At 39.9% G+C, this 22702-nt stretch overlaps 1 protein-coding gene across 9 annotated transcripts in view; it reads right to left on the reverse strand.

Moving 5' to 3' along the window:
- RBMS3 (RNA binding motif single stranded interacting protein 3) overlaps positions 1 to 22702 on the reverse strand; it is a 919857-nt gene that overhangs the window by 417372 nt on the left and 479783 nt on the right. For 7 of the 9 annotated variants that reach the window (XM_073333380.1, XM_073333379.1, XM_073333376.1 and 4 more), the window contains one exon: positions 18279 to 18448. In XM_073333380.1, coding sequence (XP_073189481.1) covers positions 18279 to 18448 — 170 coding nt within the window. The remainder of the gene's footprint in view (positions 1 to 18278; positions 18449 to 22702) is intronic. The other 2 variants (XM_073333377.1, XM_073333385.1) reach the window with 1 other exon arrangement.

A 22702-nucleotide genomic window follows, 5' to 3' on the forward strand; every position in this document is an offset into this window, starting at 1 on the left:
TAGAAAGCAATCTCCCCAAGGTAGAAACGTTATTGTCTTTATTCCCACCCTACAAAAACAGATCATGTTAGACTTTTAAGAATGGGCAATTCCATTTATTGAGGGGAATAAACACATTTTCTCCACCTATTTTATTCCAAGTTTCATGAACACCATAGCACATATATTCTGTCCAACTGGAAATCTGTTGCAACCTGTCAATTTTTTTAACTTAAAAAAATGAAGGAAAATCAATGCATTTCTACAAACAAGCAAGTGGCAATACACCACTGCTTTGAGCAGGGGGTTGGACTAGATGACCTCCTGAGGTCTCTTTCAACCCTAATCGTCTATGATTCTATGAAAGCAATCCAGTAGTGAGAAAACAATGTAATATGAATATGTGGCCAATTTCTCAGCACGCCTATAAACAGATGCTAAAATAAACAGTTCTGTCAGAAATAGGCCCTACCCTACAAACATTTTTGCATGCGAGTAACTTTATACTCAGTAGTGCCACTGAATAAAATGGGACTACCCACATGAGTGTTTTCAGGATCAGGCCCAATAATTATGTAACCATGAAATTCTACCCACAAATGAGCATAAGCACCCAATCGTTCTCCTTGCCTAGGCACCTTTCTCTTCACCCTCATGGATAATGGAAGTACTCAAAAGATATACATCTTGGATCAGAACCCAAAGCAAAAAAAAAAAAAAAAAAAACTACTACATTTAGTAGTTTCCCAACTGCCTCTTCTCCTAGGCTCTCTCTGGACCGGATCCAAAGTCCACTGACATTAGAAGAAAGACTTCCATTGATTTCAGTGGGCTTTGGATCATGCTCTAAATCCACTATTTTTTCCAGACTCCTTTTAAATGTTATTCTGTGTCTGAAGTTCCTAAGAAATTTTAAGATGATTTCCGAATTTCACACGTCAGTTTCTTTTTCGATCCCACATCCTTGGGACAATAACTCTTGTATTCAAGCTTCCACATTCTTGGGAAAATTATCTTATCTCTATCTTAGTCTCACACACTGAGCACAGATGGAAGAGAATCATCTTCTTGTCTGAGATTTAAACATATATGTATGTTTACATGTCCTAAGATCTTGCTACAAGATAACTAAAAATTATTCTTATTAATGCTGTTCCCCTGATGGGAATATTCAAATTGTTTGGTGTCCTTATCTCTCTTGTGGTTCAAAATAAGCTATGAGAGTAAAATTATTCTTGGGTCTTTTTCTGACTCTCTTACTCTGACTGGACTAGACTGTAACTTTAAAACTTGCCCTGAATAAAGGACAGTGTTGCTCCATCTCATGAGCAACCAGAGAATGAGCTGTGACACAGAGAGGCACCATTCCTTCCTCTACTCTTCCCTTGCTCTGGTAGAGATGAAGGAATGGGCTAAGTTACTTCACTCCTTTTCATGGAGCATCTTATTCCCCTGGTACACATGACCAGTTACTCCTCTATGGGCAAGTAGGGCAAGCTCCTCCTATTGCCCGCCCCTTCTGCTTCCTCCCTACCCACTGGCTTGCAGCAGGGACTGTCAGGCAAGTAGCCCTGTTTTTCCCCCCTGCAGCTGCAGTCACAATGAGAGCAGACGGTGTGTAAGGGGTGTAAGGTAAGCTTTGCCACCCATCCCCTTACTCTCCTGCATAGTCAAGTAAAGGCTGTAACAATCTGCCTCACTGAGTAGTACCTTTCCCGGTGAGTAGTCCCACTGATTTCAGTGGAATGATAGATGAAGTAAGGTGCTACTCCTCGTGAACAAGGATGGCAGAATCCAATCCCCTGTTTATAGGGGAGATAGATAAGATTTAAGTGCAAACACCTGTTCATTGTAAAGAGCAAGGTGAACACCCACAACATAGAAATACAGGGTTAAATACTCAGCTGGTGTAAAAAGGCATAGCGCCATTGACTTCTAAGTCCTTCTTCCCCTCAAATACATAGCATTCAAAAATAGTTTGAGAGAGAGTTGAAAAAAGAAAATTTGCAGAGACAAGCAATTTTAAAAAATAATCTTACAACTTTAAATTGGAACACGGGCTAAGGGATTTAGCTGCAAGACTCCATCTGGGTTTCCAAAGAGTCAAGTGGTTAAATCCTGATGTAACACTTTGGAAATGCAGGGGTGGGAAACTGCCCAAGTCAAGAAATTCACATTTAAGGCTGAAACATCATCCAGTTCTACTTTATAAATCACACAATTATTTCTTTACATAACTCCCACTAATGCTGGTTGGTGTTAGCTGAAGAAATCCTCCACAGACAAAGAGGACAATCTATCCCATAATATGATGTGTAAAATAGCCCAATGCCTGGAGACTCCAGAAGAGCTAGGCACAATAGGGGTGAGTTAAGGATAAAGGTTCCTGCCTGAACTCTCTCATTTCCTGTCTTTGGCTCGTCTATGCCAGCTCCTTAATGCTATGTTAATATCATTTTTGTGTGTGTGATTGAATTACCCACAGCTCTTCATGCCAGCATTAGTGGATTTCTCTGCAATGAGAGAATGCATTTTACTGCACATATTGTTTAGTGTTAAGTGTACCAGCTGCAGGCCTTCTGATAGCAGCACTAGAGGGCTACCTCATTATGAGGTGAAGAGCACTTTACTGCTGGCACGGAGCCCAATCCCGCAAGCCCTCTGCACACCAAGCTCTCACTGAAATCCTCAAGAGGAAGACGTGCACTTGTTTGTCACTAACAGCAAATTAGAGTCGCTAGGCGTCCGGTTTTCGACTGGAACGCCCAGTCGAAAAGGGACCCTGGCGGCTCTGTCAGCACCATTAAAAAGTCCAGTCAGTGGTACAGTAGGCCTAAGGCAGTCTCCCTGCCTGGCTCTGCATAGCTCCCAGAAGCGGCCGGCATGTCCCTGCGGCCCCTAGGCACAGGGGCAATCGGGGAAGCTCTGCACACTTCCCCCGCCTTGAGTGTCCCTGAACCTAGGAGCCAGGCCAGACATGCCGGCCACTTCCGGGAGCCACGCGGAGCCAGGCAGGGAGCCTGCCTTAGCCCCCATGTGCTGCCGAGCTGGTGCCACCTCAGGCAAGTACCTCCAGGCTGGAACCCGCACTCCCAACACCCTCCCGAACTCCAACCCCCAGCCCCAGGGTGGAACCCCCTCCCACACTCTAACTCCCTCCCAGAGCCCGCACCCCAATCGCCTGTCACAGCCCTAAGCCCCCTCCCGCAACCAAACTCCCTCCCAGAGCCCACACCCCACATCTCCTCCCACACCCCAACCCCTGCCCCATCCCCAAGCCCCCTCCCCTCCTGGATCCCGCACCTCCTCCCGCACCCTAACCACCGACCCCAACTCCTTCTGCACCCTCCTGGAGCCCACAGCTCGCACCACCTCCTGAACCCCAACCCCCTTCCCCAGCCCTAAGCCCCCTCCTGCACCCCAAAGCCCTCATCCCTTACCCCACCCCCCCAGCCAGAGCCCTCACCTTCTCACGCACCCCAATCCCCTGCCCCAGCCCAGTGAAAATGAGTGAGGGTGGGGGAGAGCAAGCAACAGAGGGAGAGGGGATGGAGTGAGTGGGGGTGGCATCTCAGGGAAGGGGCGGAGCAGGCAGCAGGGCGAGGGTGTTCAGTTGTGTGAAATTAGAAAGTTGGCAACTCTAGAGCAAATGCTGAGTACTGGTTGTCCAATGTGCTGACAAGAGGAGCTCCTTTTATAGATGACAGTCCCTGTATACTATGGTACAAACATAACTTTGCAATCTGCAATGGTAGAAACTCTGATATTTTGGGCTCCATGTGAGATGGAGGGCTGCTAAGTTTTCAGTTGAGTGGATGCCACACACACAGGCCACAACTACTACACTCTTTAGACATCTCTTTAAGAAGTGCTGACAGTTGTATTCCAGATTTTAAAATGCTAAATGGTTCTGAATGTCTAACAATTCTAGTACAGTAGCTGAAATATCATTTAAGGTGACACTTCTAGGGATACCTTTATAATTTGCTAACCAGCAGCTACCACATGAATTATTAAAACTTACTGAGGTGCAGAAACACTTCTACAGAAAAAAACCTGGAGATAAAAATGAAGACAAAATAAAAATAAGGAAAAGTAATGGAAGAAAAGAATGGCAGGAAAAAAGGGGGGAAGGAAGATTAGTCAATGTAGGATTGTTCCACATACATAGTCTCAGTGTGCCAGAGCTATACTCAGGGCTGCTCTAAATTGTGCTGGCAAATAATGGCTCCCAAGGAATGGCTACACTGATCAGGACCCCCAGAACACACATGGTGTTCTGGTTCCACCCCTTCCCTACCCTGACATATTTACCTCCTTGATGTGAAACAACTGTAGGGCTGGCTGGAATCTTCAGCTGGTGCCTTAATGGCAAATGCGGGAGCAGCACAAAGGGGACTTACAAAAGGCTGGAGAGCTGGTCTCATAATTAAGAGGAAACTCTTTTTCTTTAAATCAAAGTATGACAACAGATCAAGCAACTGCCCGTAGTTATCAAATACTAAGTATTCAGGTCCATGTTACATAGTGCCAGGCTTTCCCTTCTTCCCCCACTCCTTATCGGTGATAGTGAGAAATCTTGTGATTAAATACAATAAAGTATTTGTTTCAATGCTGATATTTAATAGCTGTACCATTATAGCCTTCCACTACTAAGAATTGCAATCAGAGTCTTAAAAGGATTCTTAGTACATTATTATATTAGGAAGTGAGAAGAATCACTGGTTGCATTGCTTTTTTTAAAAAAAACACACACAGTTATTTCAATTTAGAAGGAGTTGTTAATGTTTTCATAAGCGCCTCAATAGATGTATCCTGACTGAATTCTTCAGCTCACTGTGTTAGTTGTATGACAAGGCATGTGATATATATTCATTCATTTGCTATGCAGTGGAGAATGCATTTAGCAAACTGCATATTGAAATGTGTGTGCTAAGCTACTGTACAGTAATTTAAAAAAATTCACATCCATAGTCCATCTAATTGACAATCCTAAACTCAATGCTCATTTCAATATAGCAAACAAGAGGGACACATTAGAGATGATCTAGAGAGCAGGCTAGTGTGTGGGTTTTAGTTTTACCAAACTAAAACTGGGATGGTTCAGATACAGAGTCTATTTGTAAAAAAAAAATTAAGCTTTTAGGTTCTGTCCATGTACAGAAAATGGGTGAACTAGGATGCTTTTTTTCTAGTCAGAGAGGCTTTCACTGTACTAAACCAGGAATGGATACAGACCTGGTTTACAATCCAAAGTAATCAAAACTTCAAAGCTAGTGAAAAAAGGTTCTGGTTTTGATCCATCTCTAATACCCATATACAATGATTTTTTTAGAGACTACCTCCTACATGAGTAAATTCCAGTGAGAAACAGGCTAGATATCTGTTAAATATACTTTTACACATTGCAGTTATATTATTTTAAGGGTATGCAAATCCGGCATGATTAACCCACAGGTATATGATAATAAATTATTATTAAACATAAAAAGGAAATATTTTCTAACCTCAAATAATAATAATAATAATAAATAATTGTTAAAAAACCAACACACCACATCTGATCATTCCAAGATGTCACCTTATTTCTTCTACTTGCCTGGTCCCAGTTATAAAACACCTAGAATATTTATGTTCTTCTTCACTTAGTGAATTAATCAAAATAATTGAAGTTTCACAAGTATCTTATAATCCCTGGAGTATATGGTGTCTCTGACTATGCTGTGGAATAGAAAATTTGTCTAATTTTTATATGACCATCATTCTGTAAGGAACGTAAATGTTACACTTATAATCTGTCAAAACGATATGCTGATAAGGCTCTGATCCTGCAATGATTTCAGCATGAGCAGACTCCTGGGCATGCATGAAGCTCCATGGAAATCAATAGAGTCCACTGTGGGTGTACTGGCATGAAGCTCATTCTAAAATCTACGTGTGCTCCATATTACCATTATAGTATTTATTTGTAGGAGCACCGACTCTGAGCTAAGCACTTTCCCAACACTTAAGGAGGATGGTCCCTGCTCCATGAAGATCATATGACAATGGGACATGCAGAGTATGCACTTGCAGTAGAATAAAACTTTTCAAATCCCAGACATGTTGACATAATTTTAACATGAAACTTCAGTAAGTCATTCCATTTTGCTTGTCTCTGTTTCAGAACAAGGACAGAAGCAAATCTTCTGCGCTGTGAGAACTTCTCTCTCCAATGAGCAGCTTTTGAATAACATTTTAGTCTTTTGGGTTTTTAATACATGTCTAACAGAAGTGCTTGTTACACGTAACATTCTGTGAAGTTACCAAATACTTGCAATGAAGGACTTCCCACGTTACATAGTGCAGAGCTCGTCAATGCCTGTTTGAAGTGGTACGGGAAAATCTAGCAGCCAAATACAATGACGTCTTTGTTTTATTGCTGATAATATTCAACAGTTTTGCCGTTATAGTCAGTCTGCCATTTCCCCTTGTACAGAAGTTCCAGGCATGCTGTTAGATTCTTGCCATTTAGCTTAAAGTGGTGCCCAGGTTGTTTGGCTTTCCTGACTTCTGGTTATAAATATTATTGTTAGCTCACAGCATAGCATAAGGATAACATATTTCTGAAAATGACTGAACATTATTTCAGGTTTCAGAGTAACAGCCATATTAGTCTGTATTCGCAAAAAGAAAAGGAATACTTGTGGCACCTTAGAGACTAACCAATTTATTTGAGCGTAAGCTGAGCTGTAGCTCACGAAAGCTTATGCTCAAATAAATTGGTTAGTCGCTAAGGTGCCACAAGTACTCCTTTCCTTTGAACATTCTTTGCATCTTATCTGCAAAGAGTGAGATTATGGAAAAATTTCTGCTACACAAATGCCATCAACATCAAAGGGGTCTCCATTCTCCCCTTAGTGCCCTGCATGTAACTCCCATTAATGTTAATTAGTGAAAATTAACTGGAGCTAGGCACAGGCATCAAGGGTAGATTAGTCTCTTTAGGAAGTTAGAGAGCGACACTACAGTTCAATTAAATAATCTCCTGCTTCTTTCTCTGATCATTTTTGTATTGTAACTGCGATTGCGGCACCGGCAGGCATAATCTCTAATCTAGCCAGCCAATGTAACAGCAGCAGTGTAGATTTGGCAATGTGGGCTTCAGTGCTGAGTAGCTACCTTAATTCAAACCTGCTGGGGAGTCTGGGTATGTACTCAGGTAGTTAGCCATACCATCATATCTACACTACTATTGTTATCCATGCTAGCTAGGTAAAATCTAGCATTGGTAAGGCGACGTGCACTACAATCACACCTTTGCATGCAGTGTACACATACACTTAAAAGCAAATAAATGTGACAGCTACGGCAACATCTCTGGAAAATCTTACTGAATACAATTTAAGCATCATTTGAGTACATTTATTAAATGCAAAATTTATGTATTATGGTGGGATCATCTGTAACTTCTTTAGGGAGGAGACATGGCCAATGTGAACCTTGAGAAGTCTAACGAGCTTCAAAGGACTATTTTTAACAATGTGACAGACAAGAAGGGAACTCTGAGGGCAAACAAAGTTAAGTGGTTTTCCCAGGAAATATCTGGGAAGAGGTAAAAGCAAATTCCCACCTACTGACCCAACCTTCTGAAGTTATGCCCCGAGGCAAGAACCATTGTCTTTTGATTACCTGTTACGTGAGGGCAAGCTTAAGGGCTCACTCAGTATAAAAGAGACTGAACGACACATGACTGTTCTTGTTTGGAGCAAAAGGTGTTATGAACTTGTGGACAACAGAAAAACCGCAGTACGGAATTTGAAGGACTGATCACCTACCAGAGCTCGTTGGAGTTGTGGTGATTTCTGGTAAACTTATTAACGTGGTATGTTCTTTTATTGCTTTTAATAGGTTTTCTCTGTAATGCTTTTACCTTAAGAATAAATGTGCTTATTTAGAAAGGGCTGTGTAGTATAACTGTGGGCATTTATGCTTCTTATAGCCTCAGGAGAGAAAGCCAAGCGCAGGTGCTCACACTTTAGGCTGTCTGGTTTGGTGGGAATAACACAATTTATGTAGGGAACTGTGCAGCCTGGAAAAACCCTGGTCAGGAGATGCGGGTGTCCGTCCAACAGAGGTAGAGGTTGGGGAGCCGGAAGAAGGGAGAAGTAGAGCGGGTGCCCTTGCTGGAACATAGAGGGAAAATACAGGTGCGACTGCCCCGAACGGTGACAACAAGTTTAAATCTGGGGGAGTTGTGTGAACCAAACACACTGCAAATGTTACTCTGGCAGCCTTCACGCATTCACAGCTCCTACTGATTCCAGGGGGAATACTGCTTTGTAAAGACGTTTGGGGACTATAGGATTTGGCCCATCTTAATGAAACAGATGTAGTTAGGAATACGTCTAACCAAAACACAAGTTGTGTACAGCTCTAAAATGAGATCTTAAGTATATACTATACGCAGCAAAACCTAAAGCTTTTAAATGTCTTCAGGAATACTTTCTGGGACTCTGGCATTCAGATGATTGAGGAGACAGCTCATCGGACTTTATTATAATTTATTATTTGTTTTGCAATAGCACCTAGGAGTCCCAGTCATGGACCAAGACCCCATTGTGCTAGGTTCTGTACAGTCTTAAAACCTTCACACTCTGAACACAGAGTTCATATTTTAAGGTACCCAATCCCCTAATTCAGTTTTAAAACCAAGTTAAAGTGTAATGGATGCAGCTGAGAGTATAGGAGCCACAAAGTCTTCTCTGGTTCTCCTATGCTGGGAATGGCTATGGTCCCTTCATCCTGCTCCGCAGACTAACAGCTTGATTGTTTTTTTTATTATTTATTTGTATGAGCCTTTTATTATTTATTTGTATGGGCCTTTGTTGAGAGTAAGACAAATCAAGGCTTGCCAGGTCTCAGGATTTTATAATGATCTGTGTGATTTTTAGGGTTCTTTTTCTTAAAAGCCCCAGCTCCTGGAGTCAGGTGATTACATGAGACACTCAGCTTTTACTTTTTAAAAAAGTGGGTTTCTTGCCCTGAAAGTTGTGGAGAAGAGCTTCAAAATGTGACCCCCTAAAGACTCAAAACACAGAAGGCAAATAAAAAGAACCCAACGTTTATTCTTTTTTAAAACCTCATCATTTTTAAGCCAGTCTAATGATTTCTGAAGATGTGGGGTTGGCAATACTCCCAGTCAATGAAATGAGATTTTCACTTAAAGGCCCCCATTCAGGAAGGACACCTGCGAGCATATGAACAGTCCCACTGACTTGCTCAGTTTGGGCCTGTATGCTGGTGAGCAGATTCACCAGTTAGGGAGGAAAACTGAAGTCCCAACTACAAGTTACTTTAAGTCCCTGTCCCGAGGAATCACTTTATAATCAACAAGGCCCCAAACAGAGAGCAAATAAACTCCAAATACTGAGTACTAACCACCCAAGGCTTTTCCATTAGCTGGGAAGAGAGAGGACACACCCATCCCTCTGATAGTCCTTTCTATCTGCTATGGACAGTCACCTTTCCCCTTTCAAAGTACTTCCCTGGCCAACCAAGAATGGCAAATAAAAAGAACATTATGTGTATGGTGTTAAAACAGGCCATTGCATTACCTTATTTTGTGTAAATCTCCTTCACTCACTCCTCCTGCCAACTCACCCTGACTCCTCCGATTTCAAACACAAGGGCCAATTCTGAAGTCCTTACATTAAGTAATACTTCCATAAGTACTACTCAGAGTAAGTTATGACTGCAGAATCAGGCCCACGGTTTGTAAATTCCTTGGGACCAGGACCCGGACTTTAGCTTTCTATAAAGCTTTATGCAGCTGTATGAACAAACATTATATAAGACAAAAAAAGGGCTATAAGGTTATGTATTGTAGTATGACCAAATAATTATGCTGATGGAATTCAATGGGCTTTGCATCAGACCTCATGTGAAGTCATTGGATTTCTTAACACCGATTTCACTGGGCTTTGAATCAGGCCAATACTCATTAAAATAAACTGCAGTTGCTTATACAACTGGCAAGGGGTTTCCACACAGAGAAAGAAGACAGGCAGGGATTGTGGAAACAAAGTAACGGTAGGTGTTGGAACCATAGCTATGAATTTCTTAAGTTTTAAAACTGTTAAATTCCACTAAATCTCTTGTAAACAGTAATATAGTCTCAATAGTGGCTCAATCTCAATCTAATATTTGGTCTGAGAATTCTGTTACATTGTATATTTATAGTTTTGGTTAAGTAAAGAATTCTTAATAATGTAGAGTCTTCTCCCAAGCCAAGGTAAGTTCTGAAATAATCATATATTTCCCTAAGTTCACCTGCAAACAAATGTAATTTCCACCCTGGTTTGAACAGAGTATGCATATACATGAACACACATACCAATATGGCCCACACTTAGCCTTCCTTTGTTGTCTTTTTTGTTAGTTTAAACAACAAAAACAAAGTTTAAGTGAAAATTATAATAATTTTGATTTCACAGTGCCTAAAAATTCTAGGTGTTTCATAAAAAAATAAACTAAGGATATTTAGTATATATCAGTAACATACTTCTATACCTATGGGTCTCCCCACAATAAAATAAGGCTAATCATAATAAACCCTCCAGATCAAATCGCTGCATTATCAGCCCATCCACCCACCTCCTTCCTGCAAGCCTGAGTGGGGAAAAACGTGAGCTTTGCAGCATGTCCATCAGGTCAGCAAATCAGGGCTGTGATGGAGCAAGATGAGACTTTAGTCAGCAGTGTCTCACGTTCAGTGAAAACAACAAGGAGCTCTTGTGGCACCTTAGAGACTAACAAATTTATTTGGGCATCAGCTTTCGTGGGCTAGAACCCACTTCATCAGATGCATGGAGTGGAAAATACAGGAGCAGGTCTAAATACATGAAAAGACGGGAGTTGCCTTCCCAAGTGTGAGGTCAGTCTAACAAGACAATTCAATTGACAGCAGGATACCAAGGGAGGGAAAATAACTTTTGAAGCAGTAATGAGAGTGGCCCATTTCAGACAGTTGACAAGAAGGTGTGAGTAACAGTAGGGGGAAATTAGGTTTAGGTTTTGTAATGACCCAACCACTCCCAGTGCCAACTCTGTCCACATATCTATTCAAGGGACACCATCATAGGACCTAACCAGATCAGCCACACCATCAGGGGCTTGTTCACCTGCACATCTACCAATGTTATATATGCTATCATGTGCCAGCAATGCCCCCGTACTATGTACATTGGCTAAACTAGACAGTCTCTATGCAAAAGAATAAATGGACACAAATCTGACATCAGGAATCAGAACATTCAAAAACCAGTAGGAGAACACTTCAGTCTCCCTGGTCACTCAATAACAGACCTAAAACTGGCAATTCTTCAACAAAAAAACTTCAAAAACAGACTCCAACATGAAACTGCAGAACTGGAATTAATTTGCAAACTGGACACCATCAGATTAGGCCTGAATAAAGACTGGGAGTGGTTGGGTCATTACAAAACCTAAACCTAATTTCCCCAATACTAATTTCCCCCTACTGTTACTCACACCTTCTTGTCAACTGTCTGAAATGGGCCACTCTCATTACCGCTTCAAAAGTTATTTTTCCTCCCTTGGTATCCTGCTGTTAATTGCATTGTCTGGTTAGACTGACCTCACACTTGGGAAGGTAACTCCCATCTTTTCATGTATTTAGACCTGCTCCTGTATTTTCCACTCCACGCATCCGATGAAGTGGGTTCTAGCCCATGAAAGCTGATGCCCAAATAAATTTGTTAGTCTCTAAGGTGCCACAAGGACTCCTCATTGTTTTTGCTGGTACAGGCTAACACGGCTACCACTCTAAAACCTGTCACATTCAGTGAGTCTCCTATAAAGAGCACATGTCCATCTGTCAGAAGAGTTTGTGAATCACCCACTATGGTTTCTGATAGAGTAATAGGCAAATGCTATTTGTCCTTTGGATGGTTTAGGGCCATAGATGTTTTCAGATTCTTAAACATTTACATTAATGATAAGCAAACATCTTAGTGCCTAATGGACATACCCAGCTGTGCTATTATGGTTGACTGGCAGCTGGGGGAGTGTAGCAATGAAGAATATAATTAAAGAATGGAAACACTATATTCTCAAACAGGTCAGAAGCAGCTCATTGCATTTGTTTATCCTGCTTGTTTCTCAAAGCCTTCTCCCTCACAATAAACAAACAAGTTATTATAGCAGTGCCCTTCACACGTCGACAGACAACTCACAATATTTCTGTTAAGAACTCTCAAGTTTTTCCTCCCACCCCCAGGACTTTCGTTATAGTTCACCTGGGGGGGAAAAAATGTCTGCAACAAACCACGAGAATTCTTCCCTCTCCCCCAAGCCTCCATTAAATTCTGTTCATCCAACTTGAAAGAGAATCAGAAACTCTTACTGACACTCGGTCACACTCCAGTGAAATGATGGCTACAATCTCAGTAGGGAATGTTGCAGGTGTTCATTTATTAGCTTAACTACCAGTAAGTTATTTTTGTGCCTTTCTTCCTTACAATGACAACATTCATGTCCCAGACAGAGCACTCTGCAATGCTCTGGGCATTTGTTGACCTAGGGTTTTGGTTTCCCTGACAAAAAGGGGTGGCTAAGGATAGGATTAGTTTATTGCCTATCAGGGGAAATTTTATGGTTTGTCTTTAACCATTTAAGATATTCAGGAACTACAGTAACAGGCAGATACTACAAACAATTTTACTACGTTTTTTTGTTTGTTTGTTTTTAAAAGGGTAACAAAGTAAAGAAAAAATACATACAAAGCCTGCACTTAAACATTACATTCAGCTTACACATTGGAGTACAAAGCTGTGAGTCAACACGGTTTTGAAGTTAAGATGCAGGCATTTGAAAACAAAAGTTCACTAGATTGTACCAATGTGGGCCTTAGATAGAAGTTCAATTTTTTTTTATAATAATATTAGTAACAACCACCACCCAGAGGTTTCATATGACCGGGTAAAAAGCGACTTCTACATCAGTAGGCTGGTTTGCTTTTTTGTTTGTTTAAATAATAATATAGACATTCCTAAAATTAGTTACTGAGCACACAATCACTCTTCAATTTAAAAAACTATCAAGTTCAAATTCTTTTTTTTAATTTTTAATATTTAATTGCAGTCCCTGCCCTAAAGAGCTTGCGTGAGACAGAGGGAGACAGACAGACAGACAGACAGACACAAGAAATGCAAGCTTGCTTAAACTATCCTATCGATGTGCTATTCTGAAGGGACCATTTCTGAGGAAGACAAGTGTAAGCCAGTGATGTTCCCTCACTGTCCTGAACAGAATCTGCATACCTTGTATTTAGTCCAAACTTATGTCAAACATATGGGATTTGACTCTATTGGTAGTTCAAACAACAATGAAAACAAATCACAACCTTCACTTTTGCCCCCCCCTACCCATTTGGCTGTTCCTGGGGTTTCTCTGGAGAGACTTCTCTTCCTTAGACCTTAGTTTCCTCTGCTCAAACCGAACAGCTGAAGTATAGTGAATGAGAAACACTGGAAACCCAGAGTCAAGCAGGAATCAATCTACATCTCCCTGAATGGTTTCAGAGTAACAGCCGTGTTAGTCTGTATTCGCAAAAAGAAAAGGAGTACTTGTGGCACCTTAGAGACTAACCAATTTATTTGAGCATAAGCTTTTGTGAGCTACAGCTCACTTCATCTCCCTGAAGAGTTCTAACACCAGGTAATCCAGGGAGAAAGCTCCATCATTCTGAGGTATACTCACTTTTCTCACCTCTTCAGTCAATGGCCTCTATGCTTAAGTATACAAGAGTGCCAGTTGTTGATAATTACAATGGGGGATGCAGATTGCAGGCCTCTGTTCAGATTAGCATTGTATCCATATTACAATACAATTAGCTTTAATATATCTGAGGTTTCTAACAAAACCACTACATTCCACTGTATCTTGCAAAGACCTGCTACTTAACTGGTCAAATGCAGACACTGGGTGAAATGCTGGCTCCACTAAAGCCAATGGGAATTTTGCCACTGGCTTTCACCCACAGTCTAAGCACACCCATTTACACTATGTCTGAATTTGGTCCATTGTCGTTATATCATGAATTCATTTGGAAGATGGGGAACTTTTTTTTCTTATTTTGAATCTTACTGCGGATAGGTTATACCTTGTTTTAACCTTTATTTTAATTAGAACTGGTTGGAACCATTTTTAAAAGTTCAAAAATTTTGACCAAAAAACACGGGGGGAAAACAGCAAAAGTTTTCACTTCTGTTTTCCTTATTTTTTGGCCAACTCTAATTTAATTATTTTCCTCTTGTCTGTCTTTCCTATCACAAAAGTAGAAGGAATAAAATAAGCTAGAAATTTGACTCTCATCCCCTTGAGGCAAATCCATGACACTTCGAATGGGAAGAAGACCCTTTGCCTCAGAGAAAATATGGCTCTGAGAGCCACTGAGAAGAAAAAACACACAATGGCAATTACAGCAAAACAGGAAACTTTCTGCTCTTAGAAAAACATTTAGGTACCAAATTCTGGCTCATCATCCACATAACTCCGCCTGACTGGCTCACAGACTTATCAGTTTTTGGATTTAATTATATTTTTGTTGTTGTTTTAATTCAGTCCTTTGATTTGAGCCTGGATCACACAGTAATCAAACATTGCTGGAGGATAAAGAGATAGCTAATCCAAGCAAGGAAAACAAAGTAGATGGATATAGTAAGATTTCTGAACGTACATTACAGGTACAAGGTGATAAAGTACTAAATCCAACCATATGCTGATCTAGAGTATTAGACCAAACCAGTTTTAAAGCCAAAGACTGAGTAAAATGTAAGTTAAATTGCTTTTAAAGTATGGAGTTAGCATTGAAAAACTGATGGCTAGAGCACGGCAGACAGGGACTGTCTTCACAATGCATGCAAACTTCATAACACTACAGTAATCCCAAGAGAAAGCTATTATATCTAAGAGCACATAACAAAAATGTATAAAATGTTCAACTACAACTTGTTAAAGCTCACTGTTTTAAAATATATTTGTATCTTAAATATTCACAGTAGGAATACACGTTCTTAGTGTAACACACATTTTCACCTGTAGCAGGTGAAAAATTTTCAAGCAAAACAATTTTTGTAAAAAAAAAAAGTAACCATTTTTCAAAATTGTCCACCCTTTTATGCCCAAAACCAACAACTAATATTTTTCATTTTCCTCTTACCTTTTATCTTTTTTAAGCCCTTTTTTGAGTGGGAAACTAGGAAATGGGAAAATAAAAAGGAGGGATAAAGAAAAAAATGGAGAGAAACGAGGAATAAGGAAAACCTGAAAATATTTGGTTAAAAAATTGTGAACATTTTTGAAAAATGAAAAAACCTGCTTTAAAAACAACAAACAAAAAATTCAAATGTCTAAAACTTTGTGTTTGTGAATTTGTTTTTGTTTGGCTGTTTGTTTTTTGATCAGCTCTATTTTTACCTAGAATTGCAATAGTTTATTGATGTGCCTCATATGTTAGTGATGGCCAAAGTGATTTTATGAATAGTTTTAAGAGAATTTTGGGATTCTTCTGGGTGAAACACACCATTTTGTATAAAAATAAGGTATGATTATATTAGGGAAAGGACTTTATATGTTGTTTGTATAAAACAGTACTTTATACTTTTTTCATGGTACAATCTACAAATATTAAATGTTAATTATGTTTATCTTAATTTTAATAAACATCATGTTTTGTCTGAGTTAAGAGGAACATATATGTAACAATGGGTCGTACAATTATGCTATAAAAATTGGGTACTCCTTAGGAATAAATGCGTATATTAGTATATTAATATTATTTGCATGGATTAGTTATGACTAAATTTCTGAATTATGAATGTGGATTGAGATGGGTTTAAAAGGCTACGTTATAAAAAGTGCAAAGCAAGCTAAAGTCATATTTTCAGAGATTTCTTGCTCAATTTACGTGAAAATCCAAGAGAGATGATGCATAAATGAAGGAAGATTACCTTTACTATTCATTTATTCCTGGCTTATTTTTTTTCAGTCACACCTGTTGCTGTACCAGTTTATAAAGTCCCAAAAGATGTACTCTAACTAAGTGCTTTGTACAGCAAAATAAAGTTTAAAGCAACTTTGCTGAACAGCAGTTACAAGAGATTTTCAGGATCAAAACCATACAAGAACAAAACGTTCCAGTAACATTTTTCATATTTACTTAGTTACTGAGGAGTTCATGATGACTTCTTTTCCTTTTGTTATATCTGAACAGTTTGACAGATCACTGTGACAGGGTTACCCTTAAATTGATAAAAGGTTTGATAGTGTCGGTACATTTGTCAAAAATGTCTGACATCCCTCATAATGGAGTCTGCACTACTAGCATCAATGGCACTCCAGTCTGCTATTTTCTATTCAGCGTGCAGTGCACACCACAGAAAAACATAAAATGGAAATGTATAAAAGTCAGGAGGATTAACTAAAGCAGCCACTCATCTTATCAAACACAAAAACTCATGGTTTTTCTGTGGTTTTCGCTAAAATAGAATCTATTTTTATAGCCACACACCAAAATGCAATTAAAAGAATGTTGAGTGTAGTTTAAAGGGTAAGCATCCTACTAGAGTAAAGTTGGAAATGGAAATGTTGTATTATGAGAAATTTACTCAGTTGCAAGCGTTTTCAACTTTCCCTTAGCTACAGCAGAGGAAAAAAAATGTGTTTTAAGAGCTTTCTTCCTCAGACCTGCCAAGCATCTTACAAAGTGTATATCACAGCATTTCTGATCAAATCCAGGAAGTGCAGAGATGCATATCACATTGGACAATATTTACATGTATTTTAATTTAATTTACCACATATCTCAAAGCAGCATTAATTTCTGTTCAAATTCTAGGTCTAGGGTCAGATTGATTCTTACATTAGTAAATCCATTTATCAAGCTCTACCTGATATGCTGATTTGCAATGCAAAGTCTTAAAGGTGCCATCCAACTTTGGAAAAAAAAAAAAAGACTATAAATACAGCATTGTAGGATTCCACACTTGTTGTCTCTGTTATTACCCTACCAATGTTCTCAATCTACAACAAAAAATATATTTTCCTTATTTCCAGCTCTAACAACTCAATATGGAATCTGAAAGTCAAGCTGGGTTATTTCCTTCTTGTGCATCACCACCAGTAATAAAGATTCAGCAAATCAAATTATACCCTCAGCTATACCTGTATTATCCATTATAATCAACTGATTTGGTTAGGTAACTGCCTTGTGATTTGATTTTAGCAAACAATTCTGTTAATGATGCACCAGGAGGAACAAAATTTAGCTATGTGGCCTCTGCAGTGTTAACAGAAATAAAAATCAGTAAAAACTTATATTTGTCATGACAGTTGGCAGAAATTACTCCAAATATACGCAGGGAGCAGATCTGTTGTAGGGTGACATTTTTACATATCAGTTTTAAGAGTACATTTTGGTAAAAGCCCATATTCACTTGGTAATGTACTTCTTGAACTTCAGACCTGACAATGTGAGACACAGCAATCAAAGGATGTGACAAATGTGGGAACACCTTTGTTTTGTTGTGTGTTCTGCCATGAATCATAATTCTTTGACTGTAAAATCTCTTAGCCCTGGTCTACAATGATGGGGGGGGGCACTGATCTAAGTTACGCAACTTCAGCTACGTGAATAACGTAGCTGAAGTCGACGTACTTAGATCAACTTACCGTGGTGTCTCCGCCGCAGTGAATCGACTGCTGCCACTCCCCCGTCAACTCTGCCTGCGCCTCTCACGGCGCTGGAGTACAGGAGTCGACGGGAGAGCGCTCAGGGGTCGATTTATCGTGTCTAGACTAGACACGATAAATCGATCCCTGTTAGATCAATCGCTGCCCACCGATCTGGCGGGTAGTGAAGACATACCCTTATAGTAGATGTTTTCTCATTATGTGAATTAATTAAATCAAAAGAAAAGAAAAAGAAAAAACATGGAAAAACAAATTCAGTCTTATGTAGCCATGTCTCTCCATGAATTGGACGTCAGTAGATTTTGAACCCTATATCTTCAGATCTCCAAGCACAGACATCAGCCATTTGAGTTAAAGGAGTCACTGTTATCCTTTATGTTCACCTTTCACTACCAAGTACATCATGCATCTAAATTCTTGTTCTGAAAATATAAAATCTATATATATAAGCTTAAAATCTGGCTTGGAAATTTGTCCCTATAAATATGATAGTCAAGTGTATTCATTTCAAACTGGAGGACATGAACTATTTTAATGGCACTTACGGCTGGCACAGCTTGATAAGGTCCTGGTCAGTGGTGCCGGGTGGAAGGCCTCGAATGTACAGGTTGGTTTTACTCAACTGTTCCCCACTGCTGTTGTTGCTGCTGTTGTTGCTGCTGTTTGTGCTGGGGCTGGGAGGAGCCATGGGGTGGGGAGCTGGTGCATAGGACTGCTGAAAACAAAAAAAAATCTGTTATTTGAAATTAAGCTCATCACCAGCTTGTGTGTCTTACAGAAGCCGCTAAGAATTCATGGTAGTTCTGTCCCCCACACATACGGCAATTAATTCTGGGCCCGGAATTTATTCCCCCCATCTTTTAGTTAGGGCAATAATAGACAATAAACTTTATTTTTTAAAATCTGAAATAAAAGCAGCTGATAGATTATGCATGCATTTTATCCTACTCACAAGATATGACACCACCATGCTGAATATTTAGGAACAACATTTATCAAATGAAGATGACACACAGCATATGATTTAACTCAAGCTACTCTATGACTAGGGCCCTACCAAATTCCCAGCCATGAAAAATGCATTACAGACCATGAAATCTGGTCTCCCCCATGAAATCTAGTCTTTTTTGTACTTTTACCCTATACTACACAGACATCACAAGGGAGACCAGCGTTTCTCAAACTGGGGGTCCCAACCCAAAAGGGGGTTGTGGGGAGGGTTGCAAGGTTATTGTAGGGAATTCATGGTACTGCCACCCTTACTTCTGTGCTGCCTTCAGAGCTGGGTGGCCAGAGAGCGGTGGCTACTAGGTGGGCACCCAGCTCTGAAAGCAGCACCAGCAGTGCAGAAGTAAGGGTGGCAATATTATGACCCCCCTACAATAACCTTGTGACCCCACCACAACCCCCTTTTGGGTCAGGGCCCCTACAGTTACAACAAGGTGAAATTTCAGAGTTAAATATCTGAAATAATGAAATTTATTATTTTTTAAATCCTGTGACAGTGAAATTGACCAAAATGGACTGTGAATTTGGTAGGACCCTATCTATGACCCACTCAGTGTGGGAGCTGGCTGAGGAAATGTATTGTCTTGAGATTTAAAGTAGGTGTGGGGGCTGATACCAGGAATCTGATGTGTATCCAGCACATGCATAAAAAGGCGTCAGGAGCTATCAGCACTAGGAAAAGAGAGACACAGTTCCCAAAGTATGTGCTGTTATGCTGGGTGTATGATGGTCTTGACAGTATCAAAAGGTCAGAGACTAGGTGAGCTGGCCTTAAAAACCTATGGATATGCACAAGTCACACAACCTAGCTGAAAAAATGGCACTTATGAATGAAGGCAGGTTTATGAGGCAATGTCCGCAACACATTCCCCTACCCTCCAATAAATACGTACTAGAAAAGGATACATAAAAGCATGTTTTAAAGCATCCCTAAGTACCTCTAACGTAGGGCAACAACTTTCAAATTTAGCTGCCTAACACCTCTGATTGAGCCTCATACTGTATTTATTTCTCATTCTTATTTGCAAAACATTACTCAGCTTTATTTCTTAGAAGGAAAAATATGATCCAGTTTTACAAAAAGCATGACAAGCCTTTTCACAATTAAACAAGGAGCCTAGCTACAAAATTCAGAGCTAGAGCAGAACTTCCCAAAGCTTGAGAGTGTTCAGAGGTGGTGGTTTGGTTTGGCCAATTATAGAAACTGTAGCATTAGCCATGAAGTACCCAGCTAAGTGGTCAACTGGGTGAGAGAAGGAAGACCCAGTCTGTGCAAGCAAAACACTGAATGTCATTAGCAGTCTGGAGACATCAGCAGTGATTAGATGTCAGCTAATGGTGAGTTAATGATGACATACCAATAAGCCTGTGCAGGCAAAATGAAAGCAATTTGGTGTCTGGCTGTGATGACAGTTGTGTGACCATTATCATATGTTTACACTCAAATACTCCAGTTCTGGTTAAGCAAAACATTTAAGCCTAACTTCAAGCACATGTATAGTCCATTTCACTTCACCGGCACTACTCAAAGTGCTTAAAGTTATGCATATGCTAAATCAGTGTCTTCAGTAGCTTGACTTTTTTAAACTGGAAGCTTTAAAACACTTTCGAGCAGCCAACTACCTTTATTTAGAAGAACAAAAAATATGGAAAGTTAAGGCAGGTAGAGATGGTAGATGAAGTTGTGCTCACTGAGAGCAAAAGCTATGAGCCTTTGATGAGAGAGACACATGAGTAACACATTTCCAAAGGTTCCTTCCTCTCCCCCACCACTCTCTCTCCCTCCTCCCAGCCTGTCTCACTTAAAGTAACCCAGGGGGAACACAAAATCAAGTGTTAATATTTATATACATCTCTACTGTCTAGCTTGGCTGTGGTCTGGTTCAGCAGGATTCTCGAGAGAGAAAATAAAGTTTAACAAACAGCATTATGGTACATTGGCTAGGAAGCACATTCAGTCTGATCCATAGCAAAGGGAAAAATGAACAACTCAGCACTTAATTCTTTCCTTCAGAATCTGTGGAGACTTGTTGACAATCATAGGATCTTAATACGTGGGTATCATATTACTTTGCATATAAAATTTATCACAGGGCTCTACAAACTGCAATGTCAGTCCCAGAAATAGAGATTCAAAGCAACAGTATTGGGAAGATACTACGGAATAAGCCAAGCAACTTTCCCAATGTTGTGGTGCTTCGTGGAATTAAATTCTCCCCTGCAGAAACAGTACTCTTGGGTAAAAATGTATAAGACTGTAACCCCATACAAATACATAAAGACATGGCTATCAAAATACTAGTTCATGTCCATGTACAGAAGTACTTTTGGGGGGGCCCTGCAATATATTTATGGGGTCTACAGGACCTCACTAGTAATTAATGTACTATTTTGGGGTTGGTTCTCCTCCACAGACCTTTTGCTTTGGTTTGAACAGCAGCCAGCAGCCAAACAATTTGTTTACAATGAATGTATGGCTTTAGTACACAAAAAGCTGAAACAATACATCTTCCATTTTTCCTTATGCCAGTTCTGCAGTTTTTGAGTATTAGTAATGTACAAAGATCAAGATAACATGGCTCCTTCTTTATACCCCCTTTTAAGTTGAATTTATATAATGAATGTGTGTAAGCTACTCAGGGCAGGGACTTATTGTCATGCATGTTAATTATAAATTAATTATTATTATTATACATCTTAGCTTGGGTTCAAATAGCAAATAGCTTTTTCCACACTAAGTAAATGTCCCAGAACTCAGTGGAAAAGACAAGACATACCTTTCAAACATAAAGAGCAATTTTCCTTTCAGTATCAGATATTTATCCTCATACACAGAGAAAAACACTAGATGCCTGATTCCAATTTAAACTAAGGCCACTTTGTACCACTCTGCAGAGTAAAGGATATAAAGTATACATTTTCACTGATATTAAGGCCAGAGCAATGTAATGTGCCCTCAGTGTAAATGAGAATCAAGTGATAAGATGGAAATTCTTTCAAACTACAGCTGAGCAAACATTGGCCACAATCCTGCATGTACAGGCTGACATCTACATTCAGGAAGAGCCTCGTTTAAACCAATGGGCCTGTGTCTGACTGCACATTGCATGATCGGGGCCTCTGTCTGTTTGGGTCAAAGGCCACATCAGTACTCACCACTAGACTATAGACCCTCTCTACCCTTTCACATGTAAATCTCAATTCACACACTGCTAATTTTTAGGGACATCAATTTAGGAACCCCAAAATGCTATAGAAAATTTACACCTAGCTACAAAATGATGAGTACCAATATTCAGTTTTATATAGTCACGTGGCTGGCTGCCATGTTGGAGACCCAGTCCAGAAGAAGGCTTTAGACTCTTGTTTCCTGAACTGATAAAGCCAGAGCATGTGCTGAAGTAGAAGAGCATTCACTTTGCCCCCAACAGGGAGAAGGCCCTGCTCACCAACCTGCAGGATGAAGGGACCCCAGACATACAATGCTTGCTACCAAACAGTGGTCTCTGTACCTTAAGCATGGTCTAGTGACCTAAGCATAGGACTAAAAGCATGAATGCTTGAGTTCTAATCCTGGTTCTGGCATTCTGTGACTTGGGGCAAGGCACTTAATCTCTGTGGCACAATATCCACAGGGGTTATATGAATCCTCGGTATTATTAAAGGCTCTAAAGGAATGACATTGAAAGGGAGATGCAGCTATCCTATATATCTGGCAAAGGAACAATACAAATATGGTCAAGCACGGTGCTTATAATGCAACAGTATGATACAAAATCTACATACGGTATTTTATTTCAAGAGAGCGCTGGAAGTCAGAACTGAGTTTTTCATTAATTTTTCAAATAACCAGTCCAGAAGATTCATTTTTCAATTCCCATGCTTCGTTATTCAATAAAGGGGAAAATGAACTGGTTTGTAGATCATTCTAAGCAGCCTATTAATTCAGAGCAGCTGGCTA

This window comes from Lepidochelys kempii, chromosome 2, assembly GCF_965140265.1.
Source record: "Lepidochelys kempii isolate rLepKem1 chromosome 2, rLepKem1.hap2, whole genome shotgun sequence".
NCBI lineage: Eukaryota > Metazoa > Chordata > Testudines > Cheloniidae > Lepidochelys > Lepidochelys kempii.